Raw genomic sequence first — 14,879 nt, forward strand, 5'->3', positions numbered from 1 at the left:
CCTATTAGCCTGTTTGATTTGCATTGAGCTCAATGAGCAACCTACACAAAAGGTTGGATTGTACTGTAGCATATCTCAGTGTTCTTCAGTTCTCATACCAGAGTATACCAGTTACATTTACACATTGCACTGGTGGTACCACTTCACTAGTGAGGCTTTGTGATGTTAGAGTGAAAGCAGATTCCAGTGAACAAAGTAAGCGGAAGTTTTCTGTTTTCTTCCCTTTAGCAGCCAAAATGCAAAGGATTTGAAGCAAAGTGTATAAAGTGCAAGATAATAGAATTTTTCTGGCTTTCATGATAGATGGCTTTCATCTAACAGTTAGCCTGTGGGAGACCTATACTGTCAGCTCTTTGCACTCTCTCTGTCTCCTCGCCATGGCTTTGCAGGGGAGAAAGGCAACACACAGAGGGGGCATGTTGAGTTTTTAGAATCTTGACGTCCTGATCAATTTATTACTATAGCCTATTACTGTACAATTACCATTATTGCCTTCAGCAATTCATCTGTTTCATTTTTTAGCTACAGCACAAATACCAAATCACATTTATTCAAAAATGTTAAATAAATTATAAAAAACATGATTTTAACATTACAGGCTCACGTTTTTGTAAATGTAAATACCTTCTACTGTGCATAAATGATGCAAAATCACAGTTAATTTATTAGAGTATAGGTGTGCTTGCTGCACACTTTTAAATTATATTGAAAAGCCAAACTATTACCATAGTAATCATAAATATTTCTTAAAACCACTTCCACCGACATCTTCTTTATGATTACATCTTCTTAATATCATAGTGCAGGGTAGTACTACCCAGTGCCCTTGTACTGCCAAATATGCCTAGCAGTGCCCCTGTGCCAGGTCACCACAAAGCATAGAGATCCCAGGCCCCACAACTACCGAGCTGAACTACCACTCATTTTTCATACTGACAGTTTAATGACCAGAATCATTATTTCTCTTTTTCCCTTGGCTTCTCCTTTTCTTGTTCTCCTCAATGCAGTCTTCCTGTTTCTATATCTTTCTCGACCCAACCTAGTCTGCTTTTGAGACATAATACTTACTGTGCACCAACATCAATATAAATTAATAGTGGCAGAAACAGAAACGTTTAGAAAATGAGTTCCTGTTCTGTGGTATTCGCTGCGTCTCTCACTACTTCTGTCTGAGAGATTGACAGTCTCTACTCAGTTAAGATATTTGGTGTGAATTATCCACTGTCTCCAGCGGAGAGCTCAATGGGATGGGTCTGAAGTAGATAGAGCTCTGACTCATATTGCCTTGGGCAACCATAGTGCCTAAACAAAGACCTGAGTCCTATTCCAATGCTGTATACTGTACGTACGTCATTCCACACCCTTGTTTTCATGATGCTCGGAGGTGAGACAGCCCAAACCACACCACACCACACCATCATCTTTTCTTTTGTGATTCTTTTTTGCTTTTCTTGTCACCTGACAGCTCAGTAACAAAGAGTTTGAAAGTTTTGTGTTAAAATGTTGTGTGTGTACATGAACTATATTATAAGCTATATTATATTAAAAAAACACCGTCAACAGTGAAAAGCTTGCAAAGCAGTTATATAGTTATCAAACAAAAAAACACACTCATTGTATTTATTACTTCTCCTCTCTTTTCTCTTCACTTTGACTGTATAAACATATAAACAGTACATAAAAATATTCACCACATTATTTCACAAACATAAACTGTATATACGGTATAACATTCGACTGTAAAGCAATGTCTTTTTGAGACTGCACTAGTTGTTGTCAATGTTTTTTTGTAATAATTATGTACTTACTATATGAAAACTGCCCATGATCTTCATGCACGTGATAACTTAACCTACCTTTGTCTTTCTCACCAAACAGCGAGTCCATGTTGAAAGAGCTTTGATTCATGGTCATTTACACAGTATGTGATGGTGACAACTGGAAGGAAAATACTGCTCTCTAACCGTCCAGCAATAATGTCATTATTACGGTAACAATCACGCTGATGATCACTGATGTCCACTTACATTACCAGTATCCAAGATGATACCTCATAGACACTGATCATACATTGAAACGTAATTATAGCCACTGTATTCCTGGGGTCCCTCCCCACTCAGTTGTGGCTAAAAAAATGTGTATTCAGCTTGTATTCAGACATAAATTGCTGGGTTGCTTGATTATCATTCATTCCTCCTTAATATCATGTACACATGTTTCTTTGTTGCATTTTGTTGTTGTTTTCTGTAGTGTTCAAGTCAAACTTTTATGAAAGGGCTCCCAGTGAGAAATCTGCTTTAACTACAGCATGACAATTATTTCACGCCATGACAAAACAAAGCTCTTCCTTCTAGGGAAAATCGAAAAGGATTTTCAATAACATCTTGAAAATATTACAGGTGAAATTGTGTTTGTCACTGACTGGAATGGATAACCGCGTGTGGCTGAACGGATTGGCGCTTGGGGCAGAGTATCTTGGCGAAGGCCCTGCGAAAGCTGCTGTGGCACAGAGGGTACAGGAAGGGGTTGATGGCGGAGTTGAGCCACAGGAGCCAGAAGGTGACCTCGTACCAGTGGTGCTCCACGCACGTCCCGCTGCAGGCCGCGCGGATGATCATGAGCAGTGTGTAGGGCGCCCAGCACACGGCGAACACACACACGATCACCGCCAGCGACTTGGCAATCTTTTTGTCGCGCGACAGCCTGGAATGTCCTCCGCCCCTGCAGGGGGCGCTGGAGGAGGTCGGGTGGCTCGGCCCGGCGCCAGAGAAGGACAGAGTCCAGCCTCCGGTGATCTTCCTCCTGCCTTTCGTCTTCCTCATGGAGAAGCTCACCGACTGGTTGCTGCTGGGTTCACCGCTGGACGACGGCGACAACTCCTCGTCCTCCTCGATCACCGCCGACACGGCCGCCGGCTCGCTGGACGACACTTTGCGCGTTTTGATGAAGAACACAGCCGACGCCCCTCCGCTGGAGTCCCTCCACCTGCGCTCCTCGGCCAGCTCCCCCCTCCCCTTGTGCCCCGCCCTGCCCCTGGTCTTCTCCCTGCGGTGGATGTTCAGGTAGATGCTGAAGTTGAAGAAGGCCACTGACACCAGGGGCGAGAAGAACTCGAAGGTGGACGCACTGAGCAGGAAGTACCAGGTGCAGTAGAACTCGGCGAAGCACTGGTCCTCCGGAACGATACTCTTGCCTACCACCTCCTCCCAGAATATGATGGCAGGGCCGTAGAGGAGGAAGGCCAGCACCCAAACCATCAGCATCTTCCCCACCGCCTGATTGGTCATGCCCTGCTGGGCTCTATAGCGTACCTGGAGGAGAGATTCACAATAGGGCTTTTAACAAAAACATTAAAAGTGGCTGAAAGTCAAATGTTACATGTTGCTAAATGGGTTAAATGTTGTTAAATGTTGCTGTTATGAAACCTATATATTAAAAATATGTTACCCTATGAGCAAAATGCACCAGAATCAGCACTATTTTGGCACAATAATTAGATTTATTTCCTCTCTCATATTTAAAGTTTCTAACCACAAATAAGAGCTTAATAGATGAAGTGATGTTGTCTTTGACAACTGGCCCAGGACAATGGCTTACCATTCCTGCCAATATCTGACCAAGCTGTCAACATCTGTGAGAGCTGTTGATGATGCACTTTGCATGATTTAGTTTTGCTAAATGTGTTAATGTGATGTTGGGATTTTAATTTCAGACCATTGCCACACTTTTGGGAAATATTTATATCATCTTTTCATCTTTATATATTTCCATTTGATGCAATTGAAACAACTGTCAGCTGGCAGGAGTACACAGCGTAATATGGAGCAGCTGGCATTTAGTTTACAGACAAACAGTCATAATGGAGCACGAGAACAGTAGTTCAAATGGCCTACCACCACAAATAGAGACGCATTCTGTGGGAAACACTGACAGAAGTACAAACACACTCATTAAAACACAATATGAGGGTTCAACAGGAAATGACTGTGGGTTTCCCAGAAATTACAACACTACACATTTTAGTTTTACCATTTCAAACTATTTCAACTTAGTCTGAGATAAGCTCAATCTTTAAAATTGAACATTAAAATAAGCACTGAGCTGCAGGGAGAAATCCAAATCACTGGCAGATTAGGCAGGGTTTACCCATCCTCATTTTAAATACTATTTTCATTTAAATAATAAGTATTAGAAATAGGTAATATAACGTCCATATAATGTTATACAATGTCATATATTATAATGTTCATATTCTTTTTGAATGGCATTACTTCTGGTGGCTGTTAGGGAAAGCACTAATTAAAACATCTTATTATTTTATACACATAAAAACCAAAGGTCCTTTTATGCAATTACAGAAGAAAATGTGAATGGTGAATGAGACCAACCAAGTCTAATGGATCAAAGGTTTTTGTGGAAAAAGTTAATGGCAAATGACTCATGATGACTTAATGCTAAATGAGCTCAAGGTCTAGCTGTTGAACGCTCCAGGTAACTGTCAATGGGACTTTACTACTTGTCTGTGTGCCTCATTTCCATTCTAAAAAAACCTGTCATCTCTGTGATGAATACACAGGAGACTCTGCTGAGATCATTTGAAAGGTAGACTGTTTACTTCACGATGGAATCTTAAACAGCAATGTCTCATATCTAAGTATTACATTTATATGTGTTCCTCTACTTTACATTCATTGCTGAAAAAGAGATTCCTCATTGAAGTCTTAATGGTCTTCAAGGAACCACTGACTTGGTACTGAAGGCAGAGAGTACGAGAGTAATCTTCCCTTTAAAATTAAGGGGAAGATAAGAGCAGTCTTTAATCTCTGCAGTACTTGCACTGTGCTGCTTGCAGCAGACCTTTGAAAAGCTCCAGGTATAAAACAATTCTTGGCAACATTCCTCTCTTTCCAAGGAGCTTTGTAACAGATATTGATGGTCATGTTTTCAGACCACTGAGTGAGTCAACTATGGTAGCATGCAAGCTATTTTATGGTCGGTTCTTTATTGGTTTAAGGATGCTTCAACACGAAAATCAATATTTATATAAAATAACTCATTCTCAGAGTGTTTCCAAATGTCAGACCAGCTCCATGCTGGGTGAAAGTATGTCACTGTGTCTGCCATGTATTTGTGAACTGGATTTGCAACCTGTGAACTTTCTCTCCTTCTCTCAAATTCACTTCATTTTTTCCCCTTAGGTCACTTCAGGATAATGGATGCTATTTAAAGGCACCACAATCACAGCACCATTTAATGGACATTTGCTGCAAACATTTTTATCTTTAGAGACTGAATTCAGTCTACCATTTCAGTGGGCAATTTGCAGACTTGATCCATTGATTCCTATCTGGTCATAACATTTTTACTCCATCGGATTATAAAGGTCATCAAGAAAGGTGCAAAACCTCACTTGCATCCCCTGTGGTCAGAAGACATTTGATCTGTGGAGAGCACCAAATGGTGACGGCACCCCTGGCACAGTCTGATGCTATTGATCTGACACAGAAAGACTCACTGACACATACACAGTCAGTCAAGGGCCTTGTAGCGGAGTCGCTTTCCAATGCTATTGACAACAGGCCTGCCGCGAGCACAGCTTCATGTAATCTCAGTGAATTGGACAGAGCTTATCTACGCCGTACCATTCAAAGCTTTTCGCTATGCTGTTTTTTTCCCTGTTATTTGTTTGTGTACTTGTTGCTGCACTCACCGCGCGGGTCACAGACAGGAAGCGGTCATAGCTGATGAGGACGATGTTGAAGACGGAGGCCGTGCAGAGCAGATAGTCTATCACCAGCCACAGCTTGCACAGGCCACGGCCCAGCATCCAGTGTCCAGTGAGGATATACGGGATGTAGATAGGAATGCAAAACACCCCTGAAAAGAGAGGTGTTTATGAAATAAATTTGGGTCGCACATAAATTGACAAGGTCGGTCGGCAACCTGAACCAAAACTATTTTTTTTAGGCCTACTGTATGTGGGGTACCAAGCAACCACGGAGAAGAACAGCAGAACCTTATAGATCTCAGCTCCCCTCTCTGGAAAAAGCAACCATGTGATTAGTTATTTGGAACCTTTTTTTTGTTGTTCCAAAGGATCTTCAAATGGCTTCAGAGAATGTCATACGAGGTGCATTTTTAATTTGTATGGTATTCAGTGACGTGTGTGACAGCAGAAATCTACGTGTTGAGCAAATACCTCAGACAATCTGTAGGTTGTGCATTTATATTACCCTCTATCAAATCATTTTTGGGGACCAACCTCATTTTTTAAACAGATTAACTAACTTGAAATCAAGAGCACATACCAGCCAAGCATGACAGAGTTCCCATTTTATGTTCACAGATGAAAGCCCTAATTGCATCCTCCATTCTATGCCTACTGATGACAGCTCAGTTTGTTAATTGGACTTGCGTACATGGCCTTTTGGAAAACTATTTTTAGTGTTTTTCCATTGCAAACCACATTCCATCTGAAATGCAATTGATACCTCAGACAAGACATGGCAGGGAGCACATCACATTTATTTCTCTCTCTTCCAGCTTTCAGGCTGAGCATTTCATTTTGGCTACCTTCACATAACCTGTGCACGTCAGAGAGTCATTTTGGCTACCTTCACATAGCCTAAGTGCACGTCAGAGAGTCCTCTTCCTCTAATCTTAGCACCATGCTGATTGACAGTCCAGGACCTGTGACACTTGAATTCCTTTAATCTTCTCATCTCACACACACACACACACACACACACACACACATTTTTTTTTTTCATGTGAGCTCTCACGGTGCCCACAGAGGTAGCTTATACATGTACCTATTGGCTAGGTGTGTCACAGGTCTGTCAGAAGATGGGATGTTCAAATCTCTCTCTCTCTCTCTGCCATCATTAAATCTCTGTCTACTTCCATCAGCAGTGACATGAGGTTTTGTTTTCCATGGCAAGAAGGCAGCTACTGCACTACATGTATGTGGAATCTGGGGTTTCACCAAAGAATCAAAAGAAAAAAATCATCTCAGTATTTCATAAAAGGTATGTAAGGTGCAGGTCTGACAGAATTGAGCTTATGATCAACAGTATCACCATCTCCTGATCTCTTCATCATGGTATGATTACAACAGGTGCAAATTGGAAAGTGCATATTCAAATTTGACGTGTATCATACAGTATATTTCAGCATTTGCAAAATTGCACACGTTAAAATGAATGTGTCATTCCATGTAAAATATATATTTATTTGTTGTCCGACAGTTGAAAAAGAAAAATTGACTTACCAACAAGGAAATCAGAGATGGCCAGGTTCAAAAAGAAGTAATTGCTTTGATTTCTGAGACTCTTATCCACGATAAAAGCCAGTATGACGAGCGCATTGCCACCCACCACTACGATGATTAGTGTTACCATTAAAATAGCCAGGATCACCAAAATGTATCCAGAGAGCGCAGTAGTGTTCTCGCTTCCGTCTACTGTAGAGTAACCAGAAGTGAAGTTCCAGCTTGCGTTCTGCACAGGTTCATAGGTTCCCATCGTGGTCAAGGCAGCAATCCCGGTATATTAACAGAAGACATTACTGATCGTCTTCCCAAGTTGCAGCATTGTCACCCCACCATTCACATGGGTTTACCACTCGATGTAGAGAAAAACATTTTAACGCGCACGTATCAGAACACCAAGATGTCTGGATTTTAGCAGCACTCTTGCAATATTATCCTTAACATTGTTGGTATATACTGTGCATTGAGTTCTCAGTCACTGGTCACTGACTCTAAATTCCATGCGATTTTCAGTGCAGCCAACCGAACACGCGCAGCGTATGCGTAACTGGAAAACCCAAGTGCTGACAGACACGGCTCTCTTCTTTCTAGGCGGACTTACAGTATGACGAACGATAAGAATCGTCTTCAAGACAAAAACGATAGACAAAAATGATCCCGAGTGTACCTGTTACACCTGTTGGATTCTCATGCCGTCTCATCTCACGTGAGGCTCACCTGCCGTCACGAGAATAACGTAGCCAAATGGAACATTAATGAATGGGTTGTAGGCTACTAACTTCCCCCTTTTTTATCTTTATATTATGTTACCTTAGTCTAGAGATAACTGTATCTATCTATCGAACTTGCTTGTCGAATACAGCTCAACATCTCCGCAATAACTGCACATTATCAGGTTAGTGGGCTGCTAATTAAATCGATGCAGTAACAGTACAACATGGAAAATAACCATATGCCACAGAATACTCAGTATGCAATTAACATATAAAGTAGCCAACCCCATGTGAGTGGAATATACATGTAAGCCCATATAGCAAACTAAAAACAAAGCTATTTTAACAACACATAATACATTTTTATAACTGACATTCAATAGAAAGATTTGGTGAGCATTTGTATAGTAGCCTGTTAGTTGTAATGATGACTTTATAGGATATGTGTTTTGATTCAAGTATGCACATATATCTGACATACTGCAGAAGGAAATGAACAGACTTTCACACCTCCTTTAAGACACAGAGGAATATACTTTTAAAGGCAGGCCATTTCTTCCCAAAGAGCTGTGATTATATAGCACATCTGGGTCTCCTTCTCTGGCACAAAAATATTGGAATTTGCATTTTCATGAATGACATCCTTGGTTTGTTACAGCAGGAAAATCATAAATTGGTAGAGCCAGGTGGGCACATAATACAAAAAAAACAGACAGAAGACAAGTGCCTGCGCAAGACCACTCACAATAATAGGATGCCGAATGCAGACTCAATGTGCTTTCACAACTGGCAGTCAGTGAATACTGCATGTCTTGGGGCTCTCTCGATATCTCTCTCCTTCCCTTTCCTTTACTAGTCTCGGCTCTGACGTGAGCGTGTTAACTCGGTTGGCTCTACAGCCTCTGCCGTGCTACAGTAGGTCCCCATGTGACAGCACGTCGTTGCACTTGCTCTCCCTCCCCTCCCCTCACACCACTGTATCATCAGCCTTGTAGCTGGCCATTGTGAGGCCAATAATTACCAGCTCTCACAGTGCTCTTTTTCCCCCTTTTAGAATGAGTCAGCCAACACAGAATCACCAATATAGACCGGCTAATGTACCCCCAGCTGCACTAAAGGGGCTTTTGGGGTATGAGTAACGGTGATGTGATGGCAGAGATAAGTGTGTGTGGCACAATGTATTGGACACATAGTTGTCAACGCCAGGAAGGGCCATGACGAATGTAAGAGGGGGGCGGAGGTCTGATCGGCTGCCTGATAGACAGATAGACTGTCAGGTTTCCTAAATGAACAGATGTGGGAAATGAGACTGTCTGTCCTCACATCCACCCGCCTGCCATTGTCACTTCACATGATTAATAAATAATACATGTAATGACAGGGTTTTTTTTTCAGTCTTTTTTGTCTCTGCATAACCATATACTGATTCCCTTGAAAAATGAAATCATTGAAATTCAAGAGCACTGTCAAGAACACTGAACTAAAAAATGATCATGATTGTTGTGACAGAAAACAACAACAGATGAAGAGCATTTTTAAGTGTTTTTCCTTGGTACCCACCACATCTGCCTTAAAACCGAAAGAGGCCATCAGCTCTAAAACAAACCTTTGATTAACATTAAAGCAATTAAAGACAAAGGGCTCTTTCAATATCTCGATAGCTTTTGGATCATCTGACAGTGCCCTGTGAGTGCTTGAGCAGACTAGTGGCACACGACCCAGCAGAATTCATTTGTCTCTCCAGCTGCCTATTTCCATGGAGGGAACAGGCCCGAGAGTCACTTAAAGAGAAAGGCACGGCACCTCCCCTCCTCTCCTCATCTTTGATCTTCAAATGAAGGGTCTGGGCCCCATGTTTGGGTGAAAAGGCCCTAAAAATTCATGAGCTCTCATCAGAGGGGCCAAAGATAACACATGCCCTTCCCTGATTAGCCTGATTTTCATTTCATCTCAAGGGTCCTATTTTCAAGCAGTTAATGCCCTTATATGAGTAATGTGTGGTTAGGGGCAGTCTTAATGGTAGTCTTTAGAGGCTAAAAACTGCAAATTTCAATCCTGATTTCTTCGCAGAGGTGTGAAATTGCTCACAATTTTTGTCATTGAATTTACTGTTGCAGCACAACAGTGTTGAATTAACCACCTTTATCCAAAATTACGCTATGTAAATGGGTCAGAGGATGACATGTGCTTTTCACATCAAACTTTTTCCATGGAAAAAAGGCTTTTGATGGATGTGGGCGAGAGATTATGTTGCTATACTTTATGGTCTGCAACCACCGACAGAGTATGCTGAACCCAAGCCTGCAGCCCTCGTGTTTCAGGAATGTCCAGTCAACAGGTAAATACCAGCTGTCAAACAAGGAAAACACTGCAGGAAAATATACCAGTCTGCCCTGAGACCGCGAGACAGCAAGAAAATAATAGGAGAGAGACCCAAAGAGGCAGGGAGAGGAGAGTGAAGAGGTGAGAGAGGTCATTGAAATGATTTCATGTATGAGAGCGGCTTGGGGAATCAACACAAACTTACAAGCTACATGAGCACAACATAAACCCTTCAACACGCCTGGCTAAAATTGACAACTTCGATTTCACCTAAACCTTTTACAAATCACAAAATGCAAAACTGGCAACAACTGTGTCACTGTGACAAATGTCTACATTTCGTGCCTGATTTTTGTGATAAGATACGCTACAGGTGGAATGCTATTTATACATCCACCGCAACCCATTAATATTAACAGATAAAGAGCCAACTTGACAGGTCACGAAAACACCTCAATCTGGTTGGGTGATCACCACATACTAAGCATAACTGTTCAGAGTCATTAACAGTGATGATTCAAGTTGATAACCACTGCAACAAACCTATGCAAGAGTTTGACAAGGAATTTTAGTCACAATCTTGAAGATTTGCAAGGATCCACTGCTAAAGAGCAGCACATTTCATTACGCAGGATGGGAGCATTCAAATGCAGAGGGACGCCTCCCTTGGTTCATCAGACAAGGGAGAAGCGAGACAACGAGAAATAAACAGGATGAGGATGCTCTCGAAGGAGACGAGGGAGTTTAACCCGCGAGAGAGGAGCTGCACTGAAAAAGGCAAATTAGTATTCAGCAGGAGGTAGCTCTGTAGGAGAAAGGTGGCAGAAGAGAAGGAATAGAACAAGAGTTCAGGGAAGGAAAAAAGAACAGGAGGAGAGCTGGATGGAGGGTTTAAGAAAGGGATGAGGTGATGAAGGGTATAAAGGAGACAAGAGGTAGAAAAGTGAAACAAAGGTGAGTGAGGTGAGATGTGAGGAAGGTGTGGGACGATGAGACGGTTCTAGCGGCAACGAGAAAAATCAAAAGAAGCATCCATGCTGACCATAAAAGAGGAGGTCGTGGGAAGAGGAGAGGTCTGAAGTCAAATCATGTTAAAATCACTGGGGTACCAAAGATGCCAAAGGCAGAATTTTTGCTTTTCACAGCAAATACAGTGGGCGCCATTGTCGCTGTGAATTTTTATGCAAAGAACCAGATAGTGAAGTAGGAAGATTTTCTCTTGGGTAGGAAGATTTTTATATTTCATGAGGGATCAGATTCAGAATATTTATTTGATGGCTTTGGCAAGAGGAAGATGGCACTATGTGTGGGGCTTTCGGAGGAATGTAAGGCTTACCCTTTTGATGGACTGTAAAACTTCAACCCTAAAAAGAAATGAATCCAAAAATTTCCAAAAAGAAGTGGTTACAGAGATGGTCTGATTAACACCATTTGCATAGTCATTTTTGCCCATTAATGTCACTAAATGTAAGAGACAGGGAGACGGACATGAGGAGAGATTTTTTAATGTGAATCAGACACCCTGGTCAATCAGCAACTTATTAAATAGGGAATTCAATTTTAAACATATAACTTGTAATGGCACGAGTTGGATATTGTTTGAGTTGATAAGGCAGCCAAAACCAGATGTCAGACCCCAATCCGCTCTCCATACAATCTGCTTGGATCTTCACATAAATGGTTTTGGCATGTGTCGGAACCTGTGCTTCACTACCTAACACCGGTCCTGTGTACAAAGTGGCATTGCCATTTGCCATTTTGTCTGATATTCGGGAACTACATAATATAAACAGGGTTTCTGTTTTTAATCATAAAATAGCCGTTGGCACGATACATTCTGCACAAATACTATTTTGATTATCATCATCACTACATTGCACATGTAATCATTTCTACTATACTGAGACCGTTTTTTTCTTCTGTGAACAATGCACATATACATTTACTGGATGCCTCTAAGAGAGACAAGGTCTCCTGAGAGACCTGAAGGAGCCTGAGTATCTGAGTCATGGCAGTCAGCCATCAGCGTACATCCACAGCCTTATGGCTCACGACAGCATTCTTTTAATAAGGCATCAGTGATGCCCATCGACATCATTCTTACAATTTCAGTTTGTTTGTTCTTTGCTTAGTTATTCTCTACCCCTCCCGCCACATCTATCTATCTGTCTGTCTATCTGTCTGTCTGTTTGTCTGACTTTAAAGCTGACAGTTTTTCCCTTCATCTATCCTTCCTCGTTCTCCATCGGGATTGCCAGAATCCAGTAGTTTCATCCTTTACTTTGTCTTCTTGCCTCGGGACTTTTTGCTCTTCCCTCCGCCTTTGACTGCTTCTTCCTGGGGAAGGAGGGGAGAGCGAACAGGTAAACAGTGTTAGACACAAGTGAGGAACGTGAGACTGGGCAAGTTGACTTCATCACCCAGAGGTTCAGCTCTGCTGGACTCTTAGCATCTTATTCATTAGCCCAAGGCTAACTCTGGTACAATGCATCAAATGGTTCCTAACAAATAAAATTAATAGTTGAAAATAAATATTACAATTCACAACTGTCTTTTATTTGGATAACACTCCTGTTTTTGATTAGATCTTACACAACAACCAGTTCGAATTACAATATGAATCCAAATAAAGGTTTTGGTTTCCTTTTTACTTAAAAGGATGAATCTCTTAATCCTGGAACAAACTGAATAAATGCATTTGAAGGGATATGTACTCAACAGGTTGTCTATTTAAAATATTGCATATTTGTGACAATATTTAATGACGTATCATGGTGAGGTTTGCTGAATATATCCCAATAGTCTCTACTTCAAAAGAATTTTTAAACACTGAAAGCCTCAGCCTTTTCATGTCGAAAGAAATACAATACCGTATTATATATGAATGCATTATCTTCTGCTTTTGACACTTCACACACTTTAGCAGGAATCCAGAAGCCTTTCTTCTCCCAGGAATATGCTGGGAGATGGACAGGAAAGTAATTCCTGAGTATTCTCCTGACTGAAAATACCCCTACAATCAGGTCAGGCCACTGTGATGCTTTGCTCTCTGTACCACTGTAATGCAAGACTAATGGTGCTTTCAGTGCCTCCGTTCATAGAGCCAACTGCTGTGAAACACCTGCTCTTACCTGTCATCTTCACTACAGTCATCTATGAGCTGCTGCCTGTACATTATAACAGGCCATCTGTAGCACTGCAGCATGGCCTGACTTTGGAAGTCACAGTAAGACTTGTGGGGTAAATTGTCCCAAGCTCAGTGCTGTGGTAACCACACGCGCATATTAAACTACTACAAACAACATTTAGAAACTGTATTTGGTGGAAGGGAGCCAGATGACAGCCAATTGTCACATTTCCTGCATGTTTCAGGAGCACAGCACATGCTGGGTAGCGACATGCCAGCACACGGTGGCATATTGTGACATAGAGGCTGGCAATCAGACGACCCAGCATGTCGGAGCTGGGAGAACAGCTAGGCAGGGAGCAATCTGATGGAGTATCTGTTGTGCTGGATCTCGTCTTTTATTTCAACACAGGGCCAATTTCAAGGTGACAAACCAAATCTTAAAAGGTGAAATATTTCTGTCTCTCTCGCTCTCTCTCTCTCTCTCTCTCTCTCTCTCTCTCTCTCTTTCTCTCTCTCTCTCTGCGTTAGTTGTGTAGTTTTGTTTACATTACATTCATGTGGTGCAATTTCACTGGTAACTTTGGTAAGGATAATCACTGGTAAGGATATCAGACGGTGTGACTGAAGACCCATGAGATTTGTCAATAAAGCTGAAGAGTTGTGTGTATAGACACATACACGTTAGTCTGAATAGACTATGTGATATTATTATCATGTGATAATTGCCGTCTCATCGATGCTGTGATTTTGCAGCCTAGCAATGACAAAGTCTTTTTCAGTGAGACTGTCTCATTGTCTTAGTGAGGGTCACAGAAGAGTCATTTCACCAACCCTGGAGTCGATTTGTTTTTGCGGTGACAGATCCTCTCTTGTTCATTATCAGAATTTACTTCGTTGAAGTGTTTGAGTGTTGACATTTTCCCTAAATTTAGATTTGTATTTAGTTCGCTTCAGTTAACATCAGGTACATAGATCATCAGTTGTTCATTTTCAGAATGGAAACATAAACGTTCAGAACACCACTGCTTATTTCAGGCTTCTGTCTGAAGAGCTTTTCTTTTAACTCCACACAACCTCATCTAATATTTATTTCATGGTTGGCAGGCACAGATCTCATGCTGCATGAATAGCAAGGGTATGTTAAGATTACTCCTCAAACATAATGATATGCAACCGCTCACTTCAAGAGAGTGTTCTATTGTTATATGTACTATATAGCGACAGCTGTATTTCAAACAAAGACTTGTAAATTGTGAGTTGATGCTTTGTTGTTGCCTTTTCTTTGGGCATCATAACATGACTGCTGTGGCCTTTTAAGACTTTTGTGTACTTGTGTTAAAGGAACAATCAGGGATTTTACACGTTAAAGGTACAATCAGGGTTTTTACTAGTGCTGTCAAAAATATTGCGTTATTAACACGTTAACGCAAAAAAAATTAACGGC

The 14,879-nt window shown here is 41.4% G+C and overlaps 2 protein-coding genes across 2 annotated transcripts in view; both read right to left on the reverse strand.

Moving 5' to 3' along the window:
- Positions 1-1,695: 1,695 nt before the first annotated feature.
- Positions 1,696-7,654, reverse strand: LOC134102149 (histamine H3 receptor). Its single transcript, XM_062556156.1, has 3 exons — positions 7,271-7,654; positions 5,711-5,877; positions 1,696-3,311 (listed from the first exon to the last, which is right to left on the reverse strand). Exons 1-3 carry the CDS (start codon positions 7,521-7,523, stop codon positions 2,415-2,417), a joined length of 1,317 nt encoding a protein of 438 aa, XP_062412140.1. The 5' UTR covers positions 7,524-7,654; the 3' UTR covers positions 1,696-2,414.
- Positions 7,655-11,794: 4,140 nt separating this feature from the next.
- Positions 11,795-14,879, reverse strand: part of impact (impact RWD domain protein) — a 32,219-nt gene continuing 29,134 nt past the window's right edge. The window contains exon 11 of the mRNA XM_062556346.1: positions 11,795-12,642. Within this exon, the coding sequence (XP_062412330.1) occupies positions 12,583-12,642 (60 nt within the window). The 3' untranslated portion in view covers positions 11,795-12,582. The remainder of the gene's footprint in view (positions 12,643-14,879) is intronic.

This window comes from Sardina pilchardus, chromosome 15 (assembly GCF_963854185.1).
Source record: "Sardina pilchardus chromosome 15, fSarPil1.1, whole genome shotgun sequence".
NCBI lineage: Eukaryota > Metazoa > Chordata > Actinopteri > Clupeiformes > Clupeidae > Sardina > Sardina pilchardus.